Source organism: Diceros bicornis, chromosome 3 (genome assembly GCF_020826845.1).
Source record: "Diceros bicornis minor isolate mBicDic1 chromosome 3, mDicBic1.mat.cur, whole genome shotgun sequence".
NCBI classification, from domain to species: domain Eukaryota; kingdom Metazoa; phylum Chordata; class Mammalia; order Perissodactyla; family Rhinocerotidae; genus Diceros; species Diceros bicornis.
Genome location: NC_080742.1, coordinates 46379802 through 46402932, shown reverse-complemented (window position 1 = coordinate 46402932; position 23131 = coordinate 46379802). Strand labels below are relative to the sequence as shown.

The following is a 23131-nucleotide window of genomic DNA, read 5'->3' as shown; positions in this document are numbered from 1 at the left end:
GATGTTATATGGAAAAAATGCAGGAAAAAAATTTATGCATCATGTTATAACTATGTTTAAAAAAATCTATCCATAGAGCCAGCCCTGATGGCCTAGTGGTTAAAGTTCGGTGGTCGCACTGCTTTAGCAGTCTGGGTTCATTTCCTGGTCGCGGAACCACACCACCCATCTGTCAGTTGCCATGCTGTGGTGGCAGCTCACATAGAAGGACCAGAAAGACTTACCACTAGGATATACAACCATGCGCTGGGGCTTTGGGGAGGAATGAAAAAAAAAAGAATAAGACTGGCAACAGATGTTAACTTAGGGCAAATCTTGCCTTGCCAAAAAAAAAAAAATCTATCCATACAAAAAGACACCTATCTAGATATATATCAAAATACTAATAGTGCCTTTATTTAATTATTGGGCCTATAGGCGGTATTCTTCTTTTCTCAATTTTATTTGACATACATGTATTTTATTTTTGTTTAAAAGCAGAAAAGCTAAAACAATTTGGGAAAGTAGGTTCTATTTTTGATAGCTTTTGTTCCCATCAGTAACATGTATATATGCACACGAGCAACAAATAAATGCTATTATGAAAAACTGAAAATAGTTACACTGTTATGATTAAAGGCCTTTGTTTTACTATTATTTTTGCAGTACCTTATTTAAAATAAAAAATGAAGAAAAGTATATTCTGATACATTTGGCTTATGTTAAGGTGACCATCTAAAGTACCATCCAAACCAGGACACTCTTGGGTGGGACAAAAGGGGCAAACTGGAACTCTCTCAGATATAGTCATGTACTTTTACCTTAAAATCTTTTGAAATTATGGTCTAGGCTCAGGAAAGTTAAAGAGGAATCATATACATCACTCAGGTTCCAAATGGCCATAGAGAGGCGGTTACTACCTAAATTGGGTGTTTTACTTGGGCTTTAATTTTTAAAATTACTTAGGGAAACAGGATTTGGGCTGGAGACACTATAACTCATCAAAGCTAGGCTTCTGCATTAAGTAGGTATTGTTATTAATTTTGGTTCTTGAAATGTACTCATCTGTAGATGTCACATATATATATACATACATACATACACACACATATATATTTATTTCAGGAACACATACATACATATTCAAAAAATATATATACATATACATACCTGATATGTATGTGTGTGTATGTGCATGCATGCACATTTTGTACTTCATCAAACCAACCAATGTTATAATTTGATTTAGTAATGAGAAATGACACCTAAAGGTTAGAAGTGAGTCTAGGTTACTGTATCACAGTCAGTCTAAAGTTTCTCCTAGTGATGGTGCCAGTAAAGAGACCATTGGCAGGACTAGTTTCATGAGTATATGAACTATGCAGTCGCTCAGGGCCCCATGCTTAGAAGGGTCCCACACTTGGTATAATGCTCTACTGTTGCCATCTTCTAAACAATTTTTGAACAAGAGGCCTCACGTTTTCATTTTTCGCTGGGCCCCACAAACTACCTAGCTGGCCCGGACCATTGGTAAAGGTAAAAGGGTTTTCACATGGGTGTATCTTAGCTGATTCATCCCAAGCATGGATATTAGGAGAGTCCTTTAAACAGGTAGAAAAAAAGGAAAAAAAGGATAGTTTAACATCCGTCCAAGGCAAGGTTCCCTTCTTGTTATGACCTCAATAATGTTCTAATAATCAGACTGTAATTATTATTCAAAGCATCTAAATTTGTATTATATTTAATCTATATCTCCTGTCACATAGAGTAGATAGAATAGTTGGTTATTTCTGCCCCCAGCAGCCCTACCTACGTGTCAGATCTCTTTTCTAAAAATATGAGATAATGAGATAATATGACTGGCAACCAAATTTCCCTTGGCTTTTTTTACTGTGAAAGCAGATTACCACCTTGCATGAATAGCTAAGCAAGTTTTAAGAACAACAGACTAAGAAGACTAATGATACAGGAATGGAGTCCACTGTTGCAATAAAAACTCATAATCCAGCTACTCTGACATATGTGATGCTGGACATAACTGTTATTGTATTATATGCTAATTAAGTGCAAATGGTAAGTAATCTTATTTATAGACTAGACGGTATCACATTTATAAAGGAAAATCTAATTTTCAACAATTTCTTCATCATTTGTGTTCTCTGGAGTCACAATTCCTAGGCTTGAATCTTGTTTCTGCCAATTTCTTGGTTTGTGATCTTAGGCTAGTTACTTAATTTCTCTGAGTCTTAGTTTCCTCACTTGTTAAATGCGGAAAATTACCCTAACTATATTTTAGGGTTATTGTGCAGATTGATGTTCTTGGTACCATGCCTCATACACAGAAAGCTCACAATAAACAATAGCTTTTAAATTATTAATTGAATATCTTCAAGCTGCAAACCCTTGACGATTTACTGAGGGCAATTCCAAAGATAAGTCAAAGTCCTCGTCCTTGAGAGAGCTAATACGGGAGGCAGAAATATAATTACAACATAAAGTAATAAATCTATAATAGAAGTTATGTAAAAATGCTACAGAGCATAGAAGTGATTAACTGTCTAGTCGAATAGAGAAAGACTGCCGAATAGATGACTTCTGAGTAGGGTCTTAATAAATGGACAGAAGTTTGTCAAGTGGGAAAAAAAGAGGAGGGGCAATTATGATAGAGGTTACAGCAAGACCAGGCGGTTGGGCCTCAAAGAACATGAATTTGTGGAGAATACTGAGGTTCACATACAGCAGAGGTATATGAAGAACGAAAGACCATGGGGACAGGAATAGGATTTAGGGCTAGTTCACGTAAAACAATGCTAAGGAGTGTTTCTTCTGCAGAGAATAGAACTTATTGGAGGTTTCTGAACAGGTGAATGGCATTCAGAAATGAAATTTGTTCTTTACAAATTACCTATCAATCTGTATTTACATATGGATACAGGACTTTCAAGGTTTTTTTCAACCCTTAGATTCTATCTTTTCATTCGGACCTATCATATTTTTGAGATTTAAGAGGTTGTAAAATGATCAAAGTAAAAATGATTCATGCTGTAATAAATAACTATAGATAAAATAGTTTGAACTTTTTAAATTACTTTTTTCTCTTTTTACTAAGACAACTGAGTTATATATATGTATAAAATTATGTATGTGTATATAATTTTAATTTCAGTTGACTCACACTAGTCAGTACTATTATCTTTAAAAAAGAAGTAGGAAGGCCATATGAAATAGCCATCCATAATGAGCCAAACAACATTACAGGTTATTAACTAGTGATGGCAAAAATAATTCTTACTTTTGAAAATATCTTGTGTTTTGAAGAATGTTAGAGTTTAAAAGGTTCTATAACTAACATTTTCTATTTAGTTTTGCTTACACAGTCCCATGAATTAATTGGGGAAGTATGCTTATTTCCCTCTGAGAGATAGGGAAACTGAGGCTCAGAGAAGTTAAGCAATGGATGCCAGTCCACATAGCAGGTAGGTGGCAATGCTGAAACACAAATTCAGACACTTTGAATACTCCAAGTCCACAAACCCTGCTGCATCTCTGTAAGATATCATCCAGTTAATGTGACTAAAGGCCTTTGCATTGACTGCTTCTTATACCTTGCAAGTTTTCTTTTCCTATACCTTATAGCAGCACCAAAGGCAGGCTTTCATTTGGCAAGTGTACATCTTTATAACAGTTTTACACATAAACCAAGTAGACCCATTTAAACTCCTTCTGTTGAAATGCAGGTAATGATGAGAATTATTGATCCTTCATGGTGACCTTATAATACTGAGCATACATACCAAAAGAGCTATTTTTGATTCCATAATATGTACTTCATTTAAACAATATTTATAAGCTATACTCTCTGATAGTTTATTACTTATGATGTCAAAAATGGGTGATTTCTGAATTTTACAAAAAATAATGAATATATTGGAAAAGGATAAATACCAAAGCAGTGCCTCAAAAAATGAAGAGTCAATTGTATAAAATAAAAGACAGACTTCTGCTTTCAACCAAGATGGTGTATCAAGGATAAGATTTACCCTCCCACCTGATACAAAGAAAAAAACTGGAAAAATATATGGAAAATGGTTTTTGAAGCACTGAACATTATTAGGCAATGAAGCATGGTGATCTCTGAGATACCTGAAATACAGAAGGTGAGTACCACAATTGCCCCAGCTTATTGCCTTGAGAGAGTTTTCAGGGTACAGTGTTGGGAGGAGGAATGCAGGTGAAGCTTGGTTGATTTGCTGAGTTAAAGAAGTGAAGCTAAGAGTCTGGGAAGACCAAAGCAGTAAGAGTTCACAGCAAGGAGCACTGGAGAGGAGAGAAATGCAGAGACAGAACTTAGGAGATCTTTAGAGGATCCTCCTCAAGTATTCAGCAGAGAAGTGACGGCAGGAAAACGTGAGGAAACTACTCAAGGCTGGAGAAAGAGCTATGTGAAAAGATTAGAGGGTACTGCACCCAGCACTCATATATGGGAGGGAATAATGCCTGTTCCAATCAGCATGACTGTAAAACTTTAAAATTCATAGGGGTACTGGGTAGTGTACTCAAAAGAGTCCTGCCTCAATAGTGGAGAATAACTAGCTCTAGATTAAAATATGGCTCTCATCTAGCCTAACAAAAATTAAAAGTAAAGAAAAAAAGATCTGTTTTTAAGTAACTTAAAATTGTATCTCTCAACAAATGTCAAGAATATTTCTAAGAATAGAAAAATAACCAGCACCCAACAAGGTAAAATTCACAATTTCTGACATCCAATAAAAAATGACCAAGCATGCAAAATAGCAAGAAAATACAACCAATAATGAGGAGAAGAATCAATCAATACAGACTGCCCCAGAACTAACACAAATGTAAGAATCAGCAGACAAAGATTAAAACAATTATTATAACTGTATCCAATATGTCCAAAAAGTTAAGTAGAGGCATGGAAACTATAAAAAAGACCTAAATTAATTTTCTAGATATGAAAAATACAATGTTTAAGATGAAAAACACAGTAGATGGGGTTAATTACAGATTAGATATTGCAGAAGAAAAAGCAGGTGAACTCAAAGATGTAGCAATAGAAACTATCCAAAATTAAACACAGAGAGAAAAGACAAAAAAAAAAAAAAAAAAATGAAAAGAACATCAGTGAGCTCTGAGACAATTTTAGCCAGCCTAATATACATGTAATTGGTATCCTTTTTGGAGAAGAAAAAATACTTGAAGAAACAATGGCAAAATGTTTCCAGATTTGATAAAAGCTACAAACCCACAGATCCAAGAAGCTCAACACAAGAAACATGAAGGAAACTACTCCAAGGTATATCAAAATCAAATTTCTCAACATCAGAGATAAAGAGAAAAATCTTAAAAGCAGCCATATAAAAAAAGGCACATTACATAGTAAGGAAGAAAGATAAAAATGACAGTAGATTTCTCATCAGAAAAAAAATGCAAGCAAGAAGACAGTAGAGCAATGTCTTTAAAGTACTGAAACAAAACAAAACAGAACAAAAAAACCCCAACTTTCAGCCTAGAATTCTATATACAGAAAGTACATTTTTCAAAGCTGAAGGTGAAACAAAGATTTTTTCAGACATACAAAAGCTGAAATTATTCATCAACAGTAGAATGGTGCTATCTTAAATGAAGTCCTTCAAGTGCAAAGAAATGATACCAAATGGAAATATGAATATACATAAAGAAATAAAGAGTACTGGAAATGGTAACTACGTGAGGAATTATATAATTTTTTCCTTTTTATTTAAATCTTTAGAAAAAAATAATTGACTAAGCAACCCCCTCTTCCCCAACAAAAACAATGTAGCATGGCATTTATAACATATATATAAGTAGAATGTCTAATAATAATAGCTTAAAGGCCAGAAGTGGAGGAATGGAAATATACTAATGTAAGTTCTTTTACTATGTGTGAGGTGATGTAATATCATTTGAGGGTAGATTATGATAAGTTAAAGGTGTATACTATAAACCCTAAACTCATCACTGAAATAACAAGAGTTACAGCTAATAAACTCACAAAAGAGATAAAACTCACAAAAGAGATAAAAAGGAATCATAAAAAGTACTCAGTTAATTCAAATGAAGGCAGAACACGAGGAAAACAGGAACCAAGAAAACAAATAGCAAGATGATAAATTTAAATTTAATCATATTAATAATCACATTAAATGTAAATGGTCTAAACACACCAATTAAAAGTCAGAGATTGTCAGATTGAATACAAAACCAAGATCCAACTATATGCCACCTACAATAAACACATTTTAAATATAAAGACACAAATAGGTCAAAAGTAAAAGGATGGGGCCGGCCCCGCGGCTTAGCGGTTAAGTGCGCGCGCTCCGCTGCTGGCGGCCTGGGTTCGGATCCTGGGCGCGCACCGACGCACCGCTTCTCCAGCCATGCTGAGGCTGCGTCCCACATACAGCAACTAGAAGGATGTGCAGCTATGACATAAAACTATCTACTGGGGCTTTGGGGGACAAAATAAATAAATAAAAATTATAAAAAACAAAAAAAGTAAAAGGATGGAAAAAGACATACCATGCTAACATGAAGTAAAAGAAAGCTAAAGTGGCTATATTCATATCAGACAAAGTAGATTAAATGGCAAAGGTTATAACCAGAGTAAAAAAGTTTATATCATAATGATAAAGGGGTCAATTCATTATAAGGACATGACAATCTTGAATGTTTATACACATAATAACAGACCTCCAAAATACATGACACCAAAATGGATACAGCTGCAAGGACAAATCCACAAATCTACAATAATAGTTGAAGAATTTAATGCCCCTCTCTCAAAAATTTACAGAACAAGTAGACAGAGAATCTGTAAGGATAAGGCAGACTTGAATAACACTGTCAACCAACTTGACATAATTGACATTTATAGAACATTCTACCCAAACAGAAAAATGCACATTATTTCCAAGTCTAAATAGAAGATTTACCCAGACAGACTGTATTCTGTGCCATAAAACAAGTCTCAATAAATTTCAAAGGATTCAAGACATACAAAGTACATTCTCTGACCACAGAAAGATATTTGGAAAATCCCCAAATACTTGGAAACTAATTAACACTTCTCAGGTAAATGATCTCAGATTCAACCCAAGAAAACAACAACAAAAAAAGAAGAGCAAGTTAAACTTAAAGTAAGCAGAAGAAAGGAAATAATAAAGATCCAAGAAGAAATCAATTAAATATAAAAGAGGAAAATAAGCCATGAAGAGATACAAATCCATCAATATAACAGAATAGAGAATCCAGAAGTAGACCTACACATATGTGGACAAACTGATTTTTTCACAAAGGTGCAAAGGCAATTCAGTGGAGTAAAGACAGTATTTTCAACAAATGACACTAAAACAACTGGAAGGCCATATGCAAAAAAAAAACAAAATGAAACTAACTTCAAACCATGCCTGGCACTATGTACAGAAATTACCTTAAAATTGATCATTAACCTAAATGTAAAAACTAAAACTATAATACTTCTAGAAGAAAAGGTAAGCAAAAATCTTTGTGATCTTGGATTTGGCAAAGATTTCTTAAATAGGACACTAAAGGCTTGATTTATAAAAGAAAAAAAATGATAAATTGGGGCCAGCCCAGTAGCATAGTGGTTAAATTTGTGCACTCTGCTTTGGTGGCCCAGGTTCGCAGGTTCAGATTCTGGGTGCCGACCTACACCACTCATCAAGCCATGCTGTGGGGGTGACCCACATACAAAAAAGAGGAAGACTGACAACAGATGTTAGCTCAGGGCCAATCTTCCTCACCAAAAAAAAAAAAAAAAAGAAATAAAGATAAACTTTGTCAAAATTATTATTAGTATTTTTATTTATTTTTAGATTTATTTATTTTTTAAAATTTTTGTTTATTGCAGTAACATTGGTTTATAACATTGTATAAATTTCAGGTGTACATCATTATACTTCTATTTCTGCATAGATTACATCATGTTCACCACCCATACACTAATTACAACCCATCACCACACACATGCCGAATTATCCCTTTCGCCCTCCTCCCTCCCCCCTTCCCCTCTGGTAACCACCAATCCAATCTTTGTCTCTATGTGTTTGTTTATTGTTGGTATTATCTACTACTTAATGAAGGAAATCATACGGTATTTGACCTTCTCCCTCTGACTTATTTCACTTTGCATAATACCCTCAATGTCCATCCATGTTGTCACAAATGCCTGGATTTCATCATTTCTTATGGCTGAGTAGTATTCTATTGTGTATATATACCACATCTTCTTTATCCATTTGTCCCTTGATGGGCACTTGGGTTGCTTCTAAGTCTTGGCTTGTGAATAATGCTGCAATGAACACAGGGGTGCATGTATCTTTATGCATTGATGTTTTCAAGTTCTTTGGATAAATACCCAACAGTGGAATAGCTGGATCATATGGTAGTTCTATCCTTGATTTTTTGAGGAATCTCCATACTGTTTTCCATAGTGGCTACACCAGTTTGCACTCCCACCAGCAGTGTATGAGAGTTCCCTTCTCTCCACATCCTCTCCAACACATGTTGTTTCCTGTCTTGTTAATTATAGCCATTCTGACGGGTGTGAGGTGATATCTCATTGTAGTTTTGATTTGCATTTCCCTGATAGTTAATGATTTTGAACATCTTTTCATGTGCCTATTGGGCATCTGTATATCTTCTTTGGAGAAATGTCTGTTCAGGTCTTTTGCCCATTTTTTAATTGGGTTGTTAGTTTTTTTGTTATTGAGATGCATCAGTTCTTTGTATATTTTGGAGATTAAGCCCTTATCAGATGTATGGTTTGCAAATATCTTCTCCCAATTGTTAGGTTGTCTTTTGGTTTTGTTGAAGGTTTCCTTTGCTGTACAGAAGCTTTTTAGTTTGAGGTAGTCCCATTTGTTTACTTTTTCTATTGTTTCTCTTGCCCTGTCAGACATGGTGCTTGAAAATATGTTGCTAAGACCGATGTCAAAGAGCGTACTGCCTATGTTTTCTTCTAGAAGTTTCATAGTTTCAGGTCTTACATTCAAGTCTTTAATCCATTTTGAGTTAATTTTTGTGTATGGTGTAAGGTAAGGGTCTACTTTCATTTTTTTGCATATGGCTATCCAGTTTTCCCAACACCATTTGTTGAAGAGACTTTCTTTTCTCCATTGTATGTTCTTGGCTCCTTTGTCAAAGATTAGCTGTCCATAGATGTGTGGGTTTATTTCTGGGCTTTCGATTCTATTCCATTGATCTATGTGTCTGTTTTTGTGCCAGTACCATGCTGTTTTGGTTACTATAGCTTTGTAGTATATTTTGAAATCAGGGAATGTGATACCTCCAGCTTTGTTCTTTTTTCTCAGGATTCCTTTACTTATTCGAGCTCTTTTGTTGTTCCCAATAAATTTTAGGATTCTTTGTTCTATTTCTGTGAAAAATGTTGTTGGACCTTTGATAGGGATTGCATTGAATCTATAGATGGCTTTAGGAAGTATGGACATCTTAACTATGTTAATTCTTCCAATTCAAGAGCACGGAATATCTTTCCATTTCTTTGTGTCTTCTTCAATTTCTTTCAGCAGTGTTTTATAGTTTTCCGTGTACAGCTCTTTCACCTCTTTGGTTAAGTTTATTCCTAGGTATTTTATTCTTTTTGTTGCAATTGTAAATGGGATGGTATTCTTAATTCCTCTTTCTGCTACTTCGTTGTTAGTGTATAGAAATGCAACTGATTTTTGTATGTTGATTTTGTATCCTGCAACTTTACCATATTCATTTATTACTTCTAAAAGTTTTTTGGTGGACTCTTTAGGGTTTTCTATATATAAAATCATGTCATCTGCAAATAGTGACAGTTTCACTTCTTTCTTTCCAATTTGGATCCCTTTTATTTCTTTCTCTTGCCTGATTGCTCTGGCTAGGACGGATTTATAAAAGAAAAAAAATGATAAATTGGGGCCAGCCCAGTAGCAGAGTGGTTAAATTTGTGCACTCTGCTTCAGTGGCCCAGGTTTGCAGGCTCAGATTCTGGGTGCGGACCTACACCACTCATCAAGCCATGCTGTGGTGGTGACCCACATACAAAAAAGAGAAAGACTGGCAACAGATGTTAGCTCAGGGCCAATCTTCCTCACCAAAAAAAAAAAAAAAAAAGAAATAAAGATAAACTTTGTCAAAATTAAAAACTTCTGTTCTTTGGAAGACACTCTTAATAGAATGGAAAGACGAGTCCCAGATGGGGAGAAATATTTTCAAATATCTGAGAAAGTACTTGTATCCAGAAATATAAAGAATATATAAAGAACTCTCAAAACTCAATAAGAAAACAAATGACCCATTAAAAAATAGGCATAACATTTGAACAGACACTTTAACAAAGAAGTGATACAGATGACCATGAAGCACATAAAGATACTCAACATCATTAGTCATCAGGATAATCCAAAGTAAAACAACAACGAGATACCACTGCACATTTATTCAGACGGCTAAAATTAAAATGCCAGGTGTTGGCAAGTATATGGAGTAGGTGGCATTCTCATATATTATAGGAAGGTAAAAGGAATAGCTTGGCACTTAATTAAAAAGTTAAACACACTCCTACCACAAAATCCACCCATTCAAATCCTAGGTAATTACCCAAGAGAAATAAAAGCACATGGCCACAGAAAGACTTACATATGAATGTTCAGAGCAGCCTTATCTGTATCCCAAAACTGCAGACAAACCAAATAACTCAAATGGGTATCAATACTACTGAGCTCAAACTGTGGTATATCCATACAATGGAATACTATTCACCAACAAAAAGGAAGGAACTACCGATACATTCCACAACATGGACAAGTCTCAAAAAAACCATGGTGAGTGAAAAAAGCCAGATAGAACAGAATACATACTATATGATTAAATTTACATGAAGTTCTAGAAAATATACACTAATCTATAGTGGCAGTAAACAAATCAGTGGCAGGGGAGGAGGGTTAGGGAGGGTCAGGATAGAGTGGTTACAAAAAACACATGAAAATTTTTGAGAGTGACTAGTTGATTATCTTGATAGTGGTGATGGTTTCACAGGTGTACATATACGCCAAAACTTTTCCAGTTGTATACTTTAACACGTGCAGTTTATTGTAAGTCAATTAAACCTCAAAAAAAGCTGTTAAGAAAAAGAAAGTCAAACAAAAGAAGCATCTGTACGCAGCACCCTAGTTGGCCATTCTTGAAGTTCTGCAAAAATCCTGAATGGGACTGAGACATTTTAATCAATGTGATGCAAATGTATTGATAAAGTGGATTGAAGAGCAACTAACCGCACTGTAGGAAGTAGGAAGACTTCTTTTTCTTAACTTCAGGAAGGTCTGATAATGGACACCTAATAATAATAATGTTAATTGGCACTTATTAGCATATGTGAATTTCTATAGATGATATTTATGTGTACATACTCTGCAGTAGAAGAGAGGTCTAAGCATTAAAATGCTTAGTGCTTCCTTTATTTTTCATATTGCCAAATATATAGACATTTCATTAAAGTAATGAGTGAATGATATTTGGAGAAAGAGTTTTTATTGTTTGCTTTTTGTTTTCCTCAGTCTCCTATTTACTTTTTTTGTGGTAATTCTAAGTCATGCTTACACAGAAGCATCCTTATGAATGGTATAACAAAATTGGTAAAAATGTGATTACTTATTTTTAGTTTTTTAAATACAGTTTTTATTTTAAAAGTTTTAGGTTTCCAGAAAATTTGCAAAGATAGTACAGTATCCATGTACCCCACACACAGTATCCCCCAGTGTCAACATCTGACATTTCTATGGTGCATTTGTCACAACTAATGAAACAGTATCAATACATTATTATTAACTAAAGTCCATACTTTATTCAGATTTCCTTAATTTTTACCTATTATCCTTTTTCTGTTCCAGGATCCCCTCCAGAATACTACATTACATTTAGTCTTTATGTCTCTTTAGGCTCCTCTTGGCTGTGACAATTTCTCAGATAGTCCTTATTTTTCAGAAACTTGATAGTTTTGAGGAATACCAGTCAGATACTCTGTAGAATATCTCTTAGTTTGGGTTTGTCTGATGTGACTAGTTTTTAGAGGTAAGATGTTCAGCCTATACTGATCTGACTTTTCTCATTCAAATTTCAAGTTTGAATTCTCTTCTGGGTCTTGGAGACCCTGGGACTTGCCTACAGCAGTGCCTTAAAAGAATGTAGGAACGCTGTTGTTGAGTGGGTACGTATTAGAAGGACTACCACCGTGAAGGTGAAAACACCCAGAGACCCAGGCTCCTGGCCCATATCTCTTCAATTTATTCAATTACATTTCCTCGAAGTTACAAATGTTATTTTCTAAAAGCAAACAGATCTCAAACCTTATTGATGAAACTATAAGATGTTACCAATTAGCTCAATGATTTCACAATATTATGAAACATTTCTCAAAACAAATTAATATGTATGGAGTTTAACTTAAAAATATACAAGGGCACATAGAACACATCATACTCTAAGGAGAATGTAGGGAGAGAGAATGGCATAAAATCAATTAGGAGATTGCAACTAGAAAAAGTCTGAGAATGGTGTGCAGCCTCTTGTGACAGAATCAGAATTACAAGGTTTCCTGATGCAGGTTTATATTATTCCAGATCTTCTCCTCCTCATAGGGGGCTCACTTCACAGGCATTTTTATACATATCTCTTCTTATATTTCTTCACTTGTTAGGCATTACATACGGAGCAAGTTTACTTATCCTACAAAAGTTCATGCAGTTGTCTGACACCTGAATACTGACAGTAGGGGTGACTATTTCTGCAGTTGTGCCTTAGCGTGCATTGATATTCCCCAGACTGGAATAGCCTGTACTTACTCATCTGTATAATCTTACTCTGCCAAGCTCATGGTCTAAAGTATAAACATTTGATCAAGGTATATATTATATTACAATTTAATTTATTACAGCATGAATTATCTGAGTATATCAAATAATAATTATCATAGAAATGCCTAATACTTTAAAAAAGAAAAAACTATGCTCCAAAGGCCTATAAAACGGGCCTACAAGTACCCTACACACTCAAGGTACTATAAAGTGCACTATAAAAATACAGTTCCACTACACCATAAATGTAATCTAAAACTGAAGTATTAGCCATAGGAAACAAAAAAAAAAATTCAACATGAATTGTTTCAGACTTAAGACATAGAAGAAATTTTGGAAGCCAAGGCCTCCTAGAAAACTGATCAAAGAAATTTGACCTACTGCTTTGTCTTTTAGCAAGAATTATTGCAAAGATAAGGGAGGTAGTACAATCCATTCCACATTTTTTTCAGATGCCTCAAGGTAGGTGTGATAGATTTTCAATACGTCTTTGTTGCTATTATTTCTTCTAGAAAGTACCAATTTGAAAGGATTTCCTAGCATCTCCTCTCCTCCTTTACAGTTTATACAAAGCTAAAAGCCAAACAATTAGGTATTTGACCAAAGAAAGATCAACAGGAAGATAGGTCTCTACTTGACACTTCGGGGGCATTTTTCAGATTACTTGAAAATTCCACGTACAACCATAAGTCACCAGGTAATTAGCTTGGACTTTGAAGCAGAGGGTGCTTTAAAACATCCCTCACAGAATTGCTAGGGCAGAGATAAGGGCCTGAGGAGACCAGACAGCTTCTCACCAGGGGTGGGTGGTCATGGGCTTTAAATAAAGGTGGGCAACAGGAAAAAATAAAGGAGAACAATGCAAAGCTGTGAGAATTTGAGAGGGCCTGCATTTGACTGCTGGGTCAATTAACAGAGGTAATATACTCTCTGCAGAAGCCTGTAAACACAGAGTTCCACTGTCCCACAGTAAGCATGGGGTGGGAAATCTATGAGAACACAAGTTCTCCACTCACTGTCTCCTAGCTTGTGGACTTGGGGCTCATCGGCGACATATGCTCCATGATGCAGTCTTGTGGTTTTCAAACACTTTTTTTAAGCTTCAACATCCCTTCATCAAATGAAAGTACACGGGGAAACTTGATATATTTAAATAAACTATACAAATTAATGGGTAGCTGCTGTGTTTGAATTGCCTCGGTGGGGGGTGGAGAGGTCAGTTCTACCTGCTTGTCACCCCCCCTCCCCACCTTCTTCCACTCCTCAAGAGGCTCCTGGAAAACCCCAGTACCCCAGTCCTCCCAGAATACAGTCTGAAAAACCTCTCGCTACTCCTTTACAAATTTCTACCTCTTTTAGCTACCAAATTTTAACTGAACATCTGCTATAAGAAGGTCTTTATGGTAGTTATACAAGAAATACAGGATTTTTTGTGTCTTAACTACCTCATTACGATGTTGAAAGCCAACTGGCTTGGCATTCTTCTGGGTCAACTCTGGTTGCAGAGCTGAACAATGTGGAATTACTGTCAGGTCACTTCACCTGTCCAAGAATGCTTTCTCTTTTGTAAAAGGGGATGACAAACAGCAAAATATTAGGCACTTAGAAGCCATATTTAATAAGTGACTCACCTCCTCCTCCACCCCTTCCTTTCAACTTGCAGGGATCTACTCATGTGACTATACATGTGCTTATGTTAAGATCCTTTAGAAAAGAAAACATTCAAAATCTGAACTCTTTGCTGATATGAGGCCACGTGTACTAACTTATTAGGAACATGGAATAGAACTCTATAGTACAATGTTTTCTTTTTATAGCCTGGATTCTCTTCATTCTCACTTCTAAATAAGTTAACAAACAAGTTAATAATTGGCAATAATAAAATTATTTATAGTCATTTAATACTTTTTTCCTTCATTTAACTTTATTAATAAGCTAATATTTGTGGAGAAATTTATAACAAAAAATAAATGATAAAGTAAATGGTGGGTAAGAAGAGAAAAATGCTACAATAATTAGCTCATCTTTCTTCCAGGAGGGAAAAATATCCTACCTAGCTCAGAATGCTGACCAATAAATAATACATTAGAGATGTCTTATTTAGTAGCAATTAGGAAAATCAATATAGGAGGTTTTCCTTATTTGTGAGGGGGGGCAAGGCTTAGGAATAATTTAAATTTACAGAAATTGCTAAGATATTTTTACAGGTTTTTTATTATAATTTTTAAGACTTTGAAATAGCCTGTTAAGTAATAATGATTTAAATTCATTATGAAAGAGAAATTCACTTACTATATATACAATAGGATCAAAACAAGCAGCTTAAGGGGACAAAAGTGAGTCTATCATAAGCCTACTTGGGAACCTCAATTTGGGGTATGGTTTGAGTTTCTTTCCCAGGAAGGCAGTGTGGTTTGGGAAAGAGGCTAGTTTTTTTTTTTTTTTTAATCCTGGTAAAATATACATAACATGAAATTTACCATTCTAACTATTTTTAAGGATAGGGTCCTCTTGGATCTGAGAGGCCAAATCCTCCTGTGTCACTATTCTTCTATCCTCAGGATTGGACTGTTATTTTTTTTTTTCCGGTGGTAAAATATACTTATAAAATTTTGACCATTTTTAAGTGTACAATTTAGTGGCATTAAGTACATTCACATTGTTGTACAATCATCACCACTATCCATCTCCAGGACTTTTCTTCATCCCATACTGAAACTCTATACCATTAAGCAATAACTCCCCATTTCCATCCTTCTTTCAGCCCTTGGTGATCTCTATTCTACTTTCTGTCTATGAATTTGACTATTCTAGGTATCTCACTTAAGTGGAATCATACAATATTTGTCCTTTTGTGTCTTTCTTATTTCACTTAGCATAATATCGTCTAGGGTCATCCATATTGTAGCATGTATCAGAATTGCCTTCCTTTTTAAGACTGAGTACTATTCCATGGTATGTATATACCACATTTTGTTTATCCATTCATCTGTTGATGGTTTTGGTTGTTTCCACTTTTTGGCTATTGCAAATGATGCTACTGTGAACAATGGTATACAAATATCTGTCTGAGTCCCTACTCTCAATTCCTTTTGGTATATACCCAGAAGAGGGACTGCTAGATCATACAGTAATTCTATGTTTAATAAGAGGCTAGTTTTGAAGATTGATTTGGATTCAGTTTTAGCTTCAACTCCTAGCGGATGTGTAATCTTGAGGCAGTATAGCACGGTGGTTATGTGAATGAGCTAGAGGGCTAGATGTCTGGGTCCAGGTTCTGGCTTCACTGCTGCCTAGCTGTTACTCAACTTCCCTGTGTCTCAGTGTGCATATCTGTAAAGCAGGAGAATAAATGTTCTTATCTCATTGGGTTCTTGTGAGGATTAGCTATTATCATCCATTTGTTCCTTTATTACACCTAAAATAATGACTTATAAACAGCTTCAGGGGGTCTATGAATCCCTCAACATTATATGTAAATCTTTGTGTACAAGTGCATTTGTAGATTTTTCTGAAGACTTACATTGGTTTATTTTTCCCTTTCTTAATCAGATTCTCAATGGGGCTCTGTTCTATCAAAGAGCGGGGAAAGCAATATCCTAAAAGAAGTTAGTGGCCTATAATTTAACACCAAGCCTTACAAATGTGAGCTTGATTAAGCAGGTTTATAAAATGTCCCGTGATGCTTTTGGGATGAGGTAGTTTGTGTGTTACTTTTGCTCTCCTGGCTAAATTCCAGCCCAGGAACTCCCCTTGCAGAAACCCTCTTTCTGTTCCCAACTATTATAGTGTTGCTACACATGTAAAAAAATAAGAAAAAAGAAAGAAAAAATTGAAAAAAATCCCCAATTCCATATATAAATACAGAGTAAGATATTTAATTAACATAATTGACACAGATACACCAAAATATGTGCGTGTGTGTAATAATTAATCTAACATCAACTTTGTATAACCACTCCTTGGGGCTTAATTTAATAAAGTAATATTATTAATATAAAGATTAAAGTAATATACCAATTTGCTTATTGTTTAGTTTTCCAAGTAGTATAAACATAACATAAGGGGCCTCAGAGGAAGACCAACAGAGTGCATCATAGTGAGAAAGAACAGTGATGATAAAGAAAAGCCCCTGAGGGCTGCAACAAAGCAACTCTGTCTCTTCAAAGAATAAAACTGTGATAGAAACCTTTCCTTCATAATTAGCAAAGGGCCTTTTTAAAGGTTCTCCATTGATGTGCTGTAGCTGAACCTCCCTTAATAATAATTATTCCTTAGATTCGCATACCACTTTTAAAGAGCTTTCCCGGGCTTTATCACAGAATCAGTGTGGGCTTCCTCTGCTTCCCCAGGGGCCTGCAGGTGTTCACTGCCATGCCTCTGTAGTGGGACAGCCTGGAAGCCTGCTGCATGGGCATGCTGGATCCAAACCAGCAGCAGAGTGGAAGCCCATAGCCTATGACATAAACCTTTATCCACTGACTCTATATCCTCCTCCTGAACAAGATTAGTGAAGCAAAACTGGTTTGTAGAAAGCCTAAATTAAGAAATCCAGAAAAGAGCACTTCAGGCCTTGGAACTATCCTGTATCACACTCATTCAAAATCCAGTCAACAAATATTTATTGGCTATCTACTAAGGGTCACGCATTGTTCTAGTGCTGAGGACGCTGCTGTCAAGCAATCAAAGCCTTTGCCATAAGAGAGTGGACAGTCCAGTGGGGGAAGAGAGACAATTACAAGATATACAAATACATACATAGTATGTTAGCTCATGAAAAGTGCTATGGCATGTTTAAGGAACTGCCAATGTGGGTGGGGGGTGGTGGGATATGAGGTCCCAGAAGAAGCTTGGTGACCAACTCCACAGAGCCTTGTAGCTTACTGTAAGGAAGAGTGAGAAGGAGAGCCATCAGAGGATTTGAAGTAGAAGCTTTACATCATCAGATTTATGTTTTAATAGCATCACCTGGTTGCTGTGTTGAGAACAGATTGAAGAGGGCGTGAGCTGAAGCAGGGAGTTAGCCATTTCAAAAATCCAAGTGAGGACACAAGTGATAATTCCCTCATGTCCCTTTTTAGTCAAAACCCACCCTCTGCCCCAGGAAACTACTGATTTGATTTTTTGTCACTATAGGTTAGTTTTATCAGTTCTAGAACTTCATATCAAAGGAAGACAATGGGGTAATGTAGAGAGGTTGGGAGGAATATGTGAAGGCAGGGCATGGAGGGAGGTGGATGCAGTGTTCAGCAAGAAGGGATATATTTTATTGTTCCCTCTTTAGTTGGTTAGTAGCATACATGATATTTTGAGCTGTAAAAATCTGCTAACTGTTGTGGGTTAGGCAATATCATGTAGCAGGGTCTGGGAGTTCTTAGACAGATGAGCAGAAATGAGACCTGCTGGATGCTCTACCCTCCTTAGGTAGGGACCGCTCCAAAGGCTTGATTCCTTTGTGTCTGTGTGAAGGGTGTAGAGAACATGGCACTAGAGCTCTCATTACCTTGCCTATATTTTAACTCTCTTCTTTGCTACGAGTCATTTTCCAATAAACTGAGGCATATATAACTAATCCAGTTTACTGTGCTACTTGTTACCCCATTTGTTACCATTTACCCTCACACCACAAAAGACCAGCAAATTCTACTTAAAGCAATTTCATACCTATACATCTCTAAAACATTAATTTAATTTTCCCTCCACTTTAAAAACTAAAAAACAATAACAGTAAATGTATTTTAAAAAAAGCTTTCCCCCATAATTCTGCCACACAACTGTTACTATTTTCATATATGTTGCCTTCATTTTTGTTCACACCTATTTTATATAATTGGAATTACAGTTTACAAACATTTTGCATTCTTCTTTTTTCACTTATGATATAGAGTTCATTTTAATCAGTAGGAAAAAACCATTTCTTAGTTTATCATGTCCAAGCAACTATTTATTTTAAAAATCTGAACTAGTTTTGATTGCCTAAAGTGATTAACATATTGGATGAAAAGACAATGGATGCAACACTTAACCTCTAAACAACTCCAGATCCTATTACTATACGTTTTTAAAAATCTTATACAACTTTAGAGATGGTTATGTTAAGTGTAATCATTTTTTAGTACATTCAAGCCCTAACTAACTAAACATCACCATTATTAAACACAATTTATTAAGTGTTTTTATAGAGCCCTGTCCCAGTTACTACTTATTTAAAAAATGAATAAAGCATCAGCCCTGTCCTTGAGGGAATCATTGTTTCTTCTCCACCGAAATGAACCAAATTGGCAAAACGTCTACAGTAAATAAGGATTCTCATATCACTTGTTTATTTTATGGATATAAGAAATACCATGAGCCGACATATGACACTCTCATCGTGGGATGGAAACAAGGGTAAAAACTTATACAACCAGATTTGCAAGTTGATAATAGTAACTAATAAATTTTTCAATAAGTAGTGGGCATTCTGGCTGCCAGCATCCATTTCTGGTCACACAAAATCAGTATTTAAAAAGAGAAGCCTGTAATTTTCTTAGAGAGAAAAACACAACACATTTTCAAACAAACTCAAAGTAAAATGTGCCATTAAGTATTCTGAAGAATTTGAAGGCCATGATTTAAAAGAGAGTTTGGCCATTGAAGAAAATATTTGATGTTTTTTTCGTATCACCACTGCCAACTATCCTCCCAGATGCGGAGCAATTTGGTATAGGGCCATGACTGCATTGTGACCATGAGGCCTGTGCAGCAGCTTACAGTAAGCAGGAGGTCAGTGTGAGGTTTGAGGTCCCAGGTCTGTTGGAGAAGGATGACTCAAGGTTAGGGCAAACTGCACTGTATGCTTCTCCTCTTGAGGTGAAATTAGGTTAAAATGAGTACTCTCAGGTTGCCCTAAACAGAAGAAGTGGTCAGAGAAGAGAATCACACAGGTGTGTATGGAGACAGCAAAGGGTGAATGTGGTTCTAGTTGTGATGCTGGTAGTGGTGTGGGGTTACTATGGTGAGGAACAAAATGTAGACCTGTTGGAATGGAGGTGTATCTTGGATAACTGCTTGGATATTAGTCTCAGATATATTTTTAGCACCAAGTATAGCATCTCTTCTCCTCCAAATCAATTCCTATAACCATCACACAAGTTTTTAAAGAGTGAACACTCCACATCCATACCTTAAGGAGGGCTCTGAACTTAATAAATAATCCACTATAGAGCCATACTTTCTTGCATTTAAAAACAATGCTGAACTGGGAATATGGAAGTAAGAAATGCTCTGCTCACTTACCTTTTCCAGTGCAGCTTGAACAATTGATTCACTTTCTGTATCAAGGGCAGATGTAGCCTCATCTAAGATCAGAATCTTGGGGTTTCGAACTAAAGCTCTAGCAATTGCGATTCTCTGTTTCTGTCCTCCACTCATTTGAGCTCCTTTTTCCCCTACCAACGTATTAAATTTCTAATGAAAAATAGGAAAGAGCAGAGAAACAGAAGGCAGCATGATAAATGATTAGAACAGGAAATGACAAACAATCACAGTTGTGTTTTAATATCAGCTTAATCACTACTTCAGCCTGGATGGTTTTGACTTTTGATTTGTTCTTTGTAAAAATAAATAACTACTATAAAAAAAAGTCTAGTGAAGAGAGGACCTAAGAAAAATTTGGCTAGGACTAAAAGAAATGAGAACATATAATAATCAATGATTTTTAGAAAAATTAATAATAATTTGAATCAATTTCCAAAAATTTTTAGACATTTTTAAAATGCATTGAAATCTTTAAGAGAATACCTGCAATACAAACACATACTTTATCATTTGAAATGTTTATTAGTAATTTAATATGTTATCCACAATTTCCTTTCTGGATATTCTGAAAAATTGTATGGAAAAACTTACTGCAAAAACTAACTTCCCCTCAAAACTTTCTTCAATCTTGGGAGACTTTTTTAAAAACTTATTATTTTTTTTCTTTTTTTTTTTTTTTTGAGGAAGATTGGCCCTGAGCTAACATCTGTTGCCAATCTTCCTCTTTTTCTTTTTTCTCCCCAAAGCCCCAGTACATAGTTGCATTTCCTAGCTGTAGGTCCTTCTAGTTCTTCTATATGGGATGCCACCTCAGCATGGCTTGATGAGTGGCGAATAGGTCTGCACCCAGGATCCAAACTGGGTGAACCCCGGGCCGCCAAAGCGGAACACACGAACTTAACCACTACACCACTGGGCCGGCCCCTAAAATTTATTTTTTTAATTCAAGTATAGTTGACATACAATATTGTATTAGTTTCAGGTAAACAGCAAAGTGATTCAACATTTATTTACACTAAAAAATGATCATCCTGATAAGACTAGTTATCATCTGTCATCAGACAAAGTTATTACAATATTGTTGACTATATTTCCTAAGCTGTACATTACATCCCCATAACTTATTTATGACTACAAGTTTGTAGCTCTTATCTCCTTCACCTATTTTGCCCTTTCCCCACCCCTGTCCTTCTGGAAACCACCAATTTGTTCTCTGTATCTACTAGTCTGTTTCTGTTTTGTTTTGTTTGTTCACTTTTTTTTTTAGATTCCAGATATAAGTGATATCATACAGTATTCTTCTTTCTTTATCTGGATTATTTCACTTAGCATCATACTCTCTAGATCCATCCATGTTGTCACAAATGGGGGGATTTCATTCTTTTTTATGGCTGAGTAATATTCCATTTTATATACACCACATCTTCTTTATTCATTCATCCATCTATGGACACTTAGGTTGCTTCCATATCTTGGGTATTGTAAATAATTCTGCAATGAACATAGAGGTGCATATATCTTTTCAAATTAGCATTTTCATTTTCTTTGGATAAATACCCAGCAGTGGTATTGCTGGATTGTATGGTAGTTCTATTTTTAATATTTTGAGAAATCTCCATACTGTTTTCCATACTTGTTGAGCTAATTTACATTCCCACCAACAGTGCACAAGGATTTCCTTTTTTCCACATCCTGGCCAACACTTGTTACTTGTTGTCTTTTTGATAATAGCCATTCTGATAGGCGTGAAGTGATATCTCATTGTGGTTTTGATTTGCATTCCCCTGATTATTAGTGATGTTGAGCATGTTTTCATGTACTTGTTGGCCATCTGTACATCTTCTTTGTAAAAATGTCTATTTAGGTCTTCTGCCCATTTTTTAATCGGATTATTTGTTCTTTTTTATATCAAGTTGTGTGAGTTCTTTATATATTTTGGATACTAACCCCTTATCAGATATATCATTTGCAAATATATTCTCCCATTTAGTAGGTTGCCTTTTTGTTTTGTTGATGGTTTCCTTTGCTGTGCAAATCAGGAGACTTTTTAGACTCTTTAGTCTTCTTTTATTTATTTAATTAATTATTTTTTGGTATATGCATCTTTAACAAAGTAGATATTGTTAGATTTTTGAGGTTGGAAGTAACTTCTAGCACTACTGAAGCATGGTTAGTAATATTCTGTTGGGTTAAGTCCCTCATCCAAAGTTCTGGGTCTTTTGCCTCTCCATATAAACTTTAGAATCAGTTTCTTGTTATCTACAAAATAACTTGCTGGGATTTTGATTGGCATTGCATTGAATCTTTAGATCAAATTCTGAAGAACTGACATCTTGGCAATACTGACTCTTCTTATCCATGAACATGGAATATCTCTCCATTTATTTAGTTCTTTGATCTTGCTCATCAGAGTTTTGTAGTTTTCCTCATATAGATCCTGTACATATTTTGTTAAATATATACCTAAGTATTTCATTTTTTGGGGTGCTAATGTAAATCGTATTGTGTTTTTAATGTCAAATTCTACTTGTTCATTGCTGGTATATAAGAAAGTGATTGACTTTTGTATATTAATTTTGTATCCTGCAGCCTTGCTATAATTGCAGTGTGTACTTTTTTTGGTCTGTCTTGTTTCTGAAATTCATCCATGTTGTATTTATCAGTAGTTCACTCCTATTTATTGCTGAGCAGTGTTCCACACAATATGAATCTACCTTAGGTTGCCAGATTTAGCCAAAACAAATAGAAATGCACATAAAAACCCATGGAGCTCAAATTTGAATTTCAGATAAATAATGAATGCTTTTTTAGTATAAGTATGTTTCATACAATATTTGGGACATACTTAAACCAAAAAAATTATTTGTTATTTATCAGAAATTCCAATTTAACTGGAAAGCCTGTATTTCATGTGGCAACCCTATATCAATCATAATTCGTTTATCCAT

At 35.3% G+C, this 23131-nt stretch overlaps 1 protein-coding gene across 1 annotated transcript in view; it reads right to left on the bottom strand.

Annotated features, from left to right (window-relative positions):
* The window catches only part of ABCB5 (ATP binding cassette subfamily B member 5), a 120870-nt gene that overhangs the window by 71641 nt on the left and 26098 nt on the right, over positions 1 to 23131 (bottom strand). The window contains exon 14 of the mRNA XM_058526863.1: positions 20163 to 20333. Within this exon, the coding sequence (XP_058382846.1) occupies positions 20163 to 20333 (171 nt within the window). The remainder of the gene's footprint in view (positions 1 to 20162; positions 20334 to 23131) is intronic.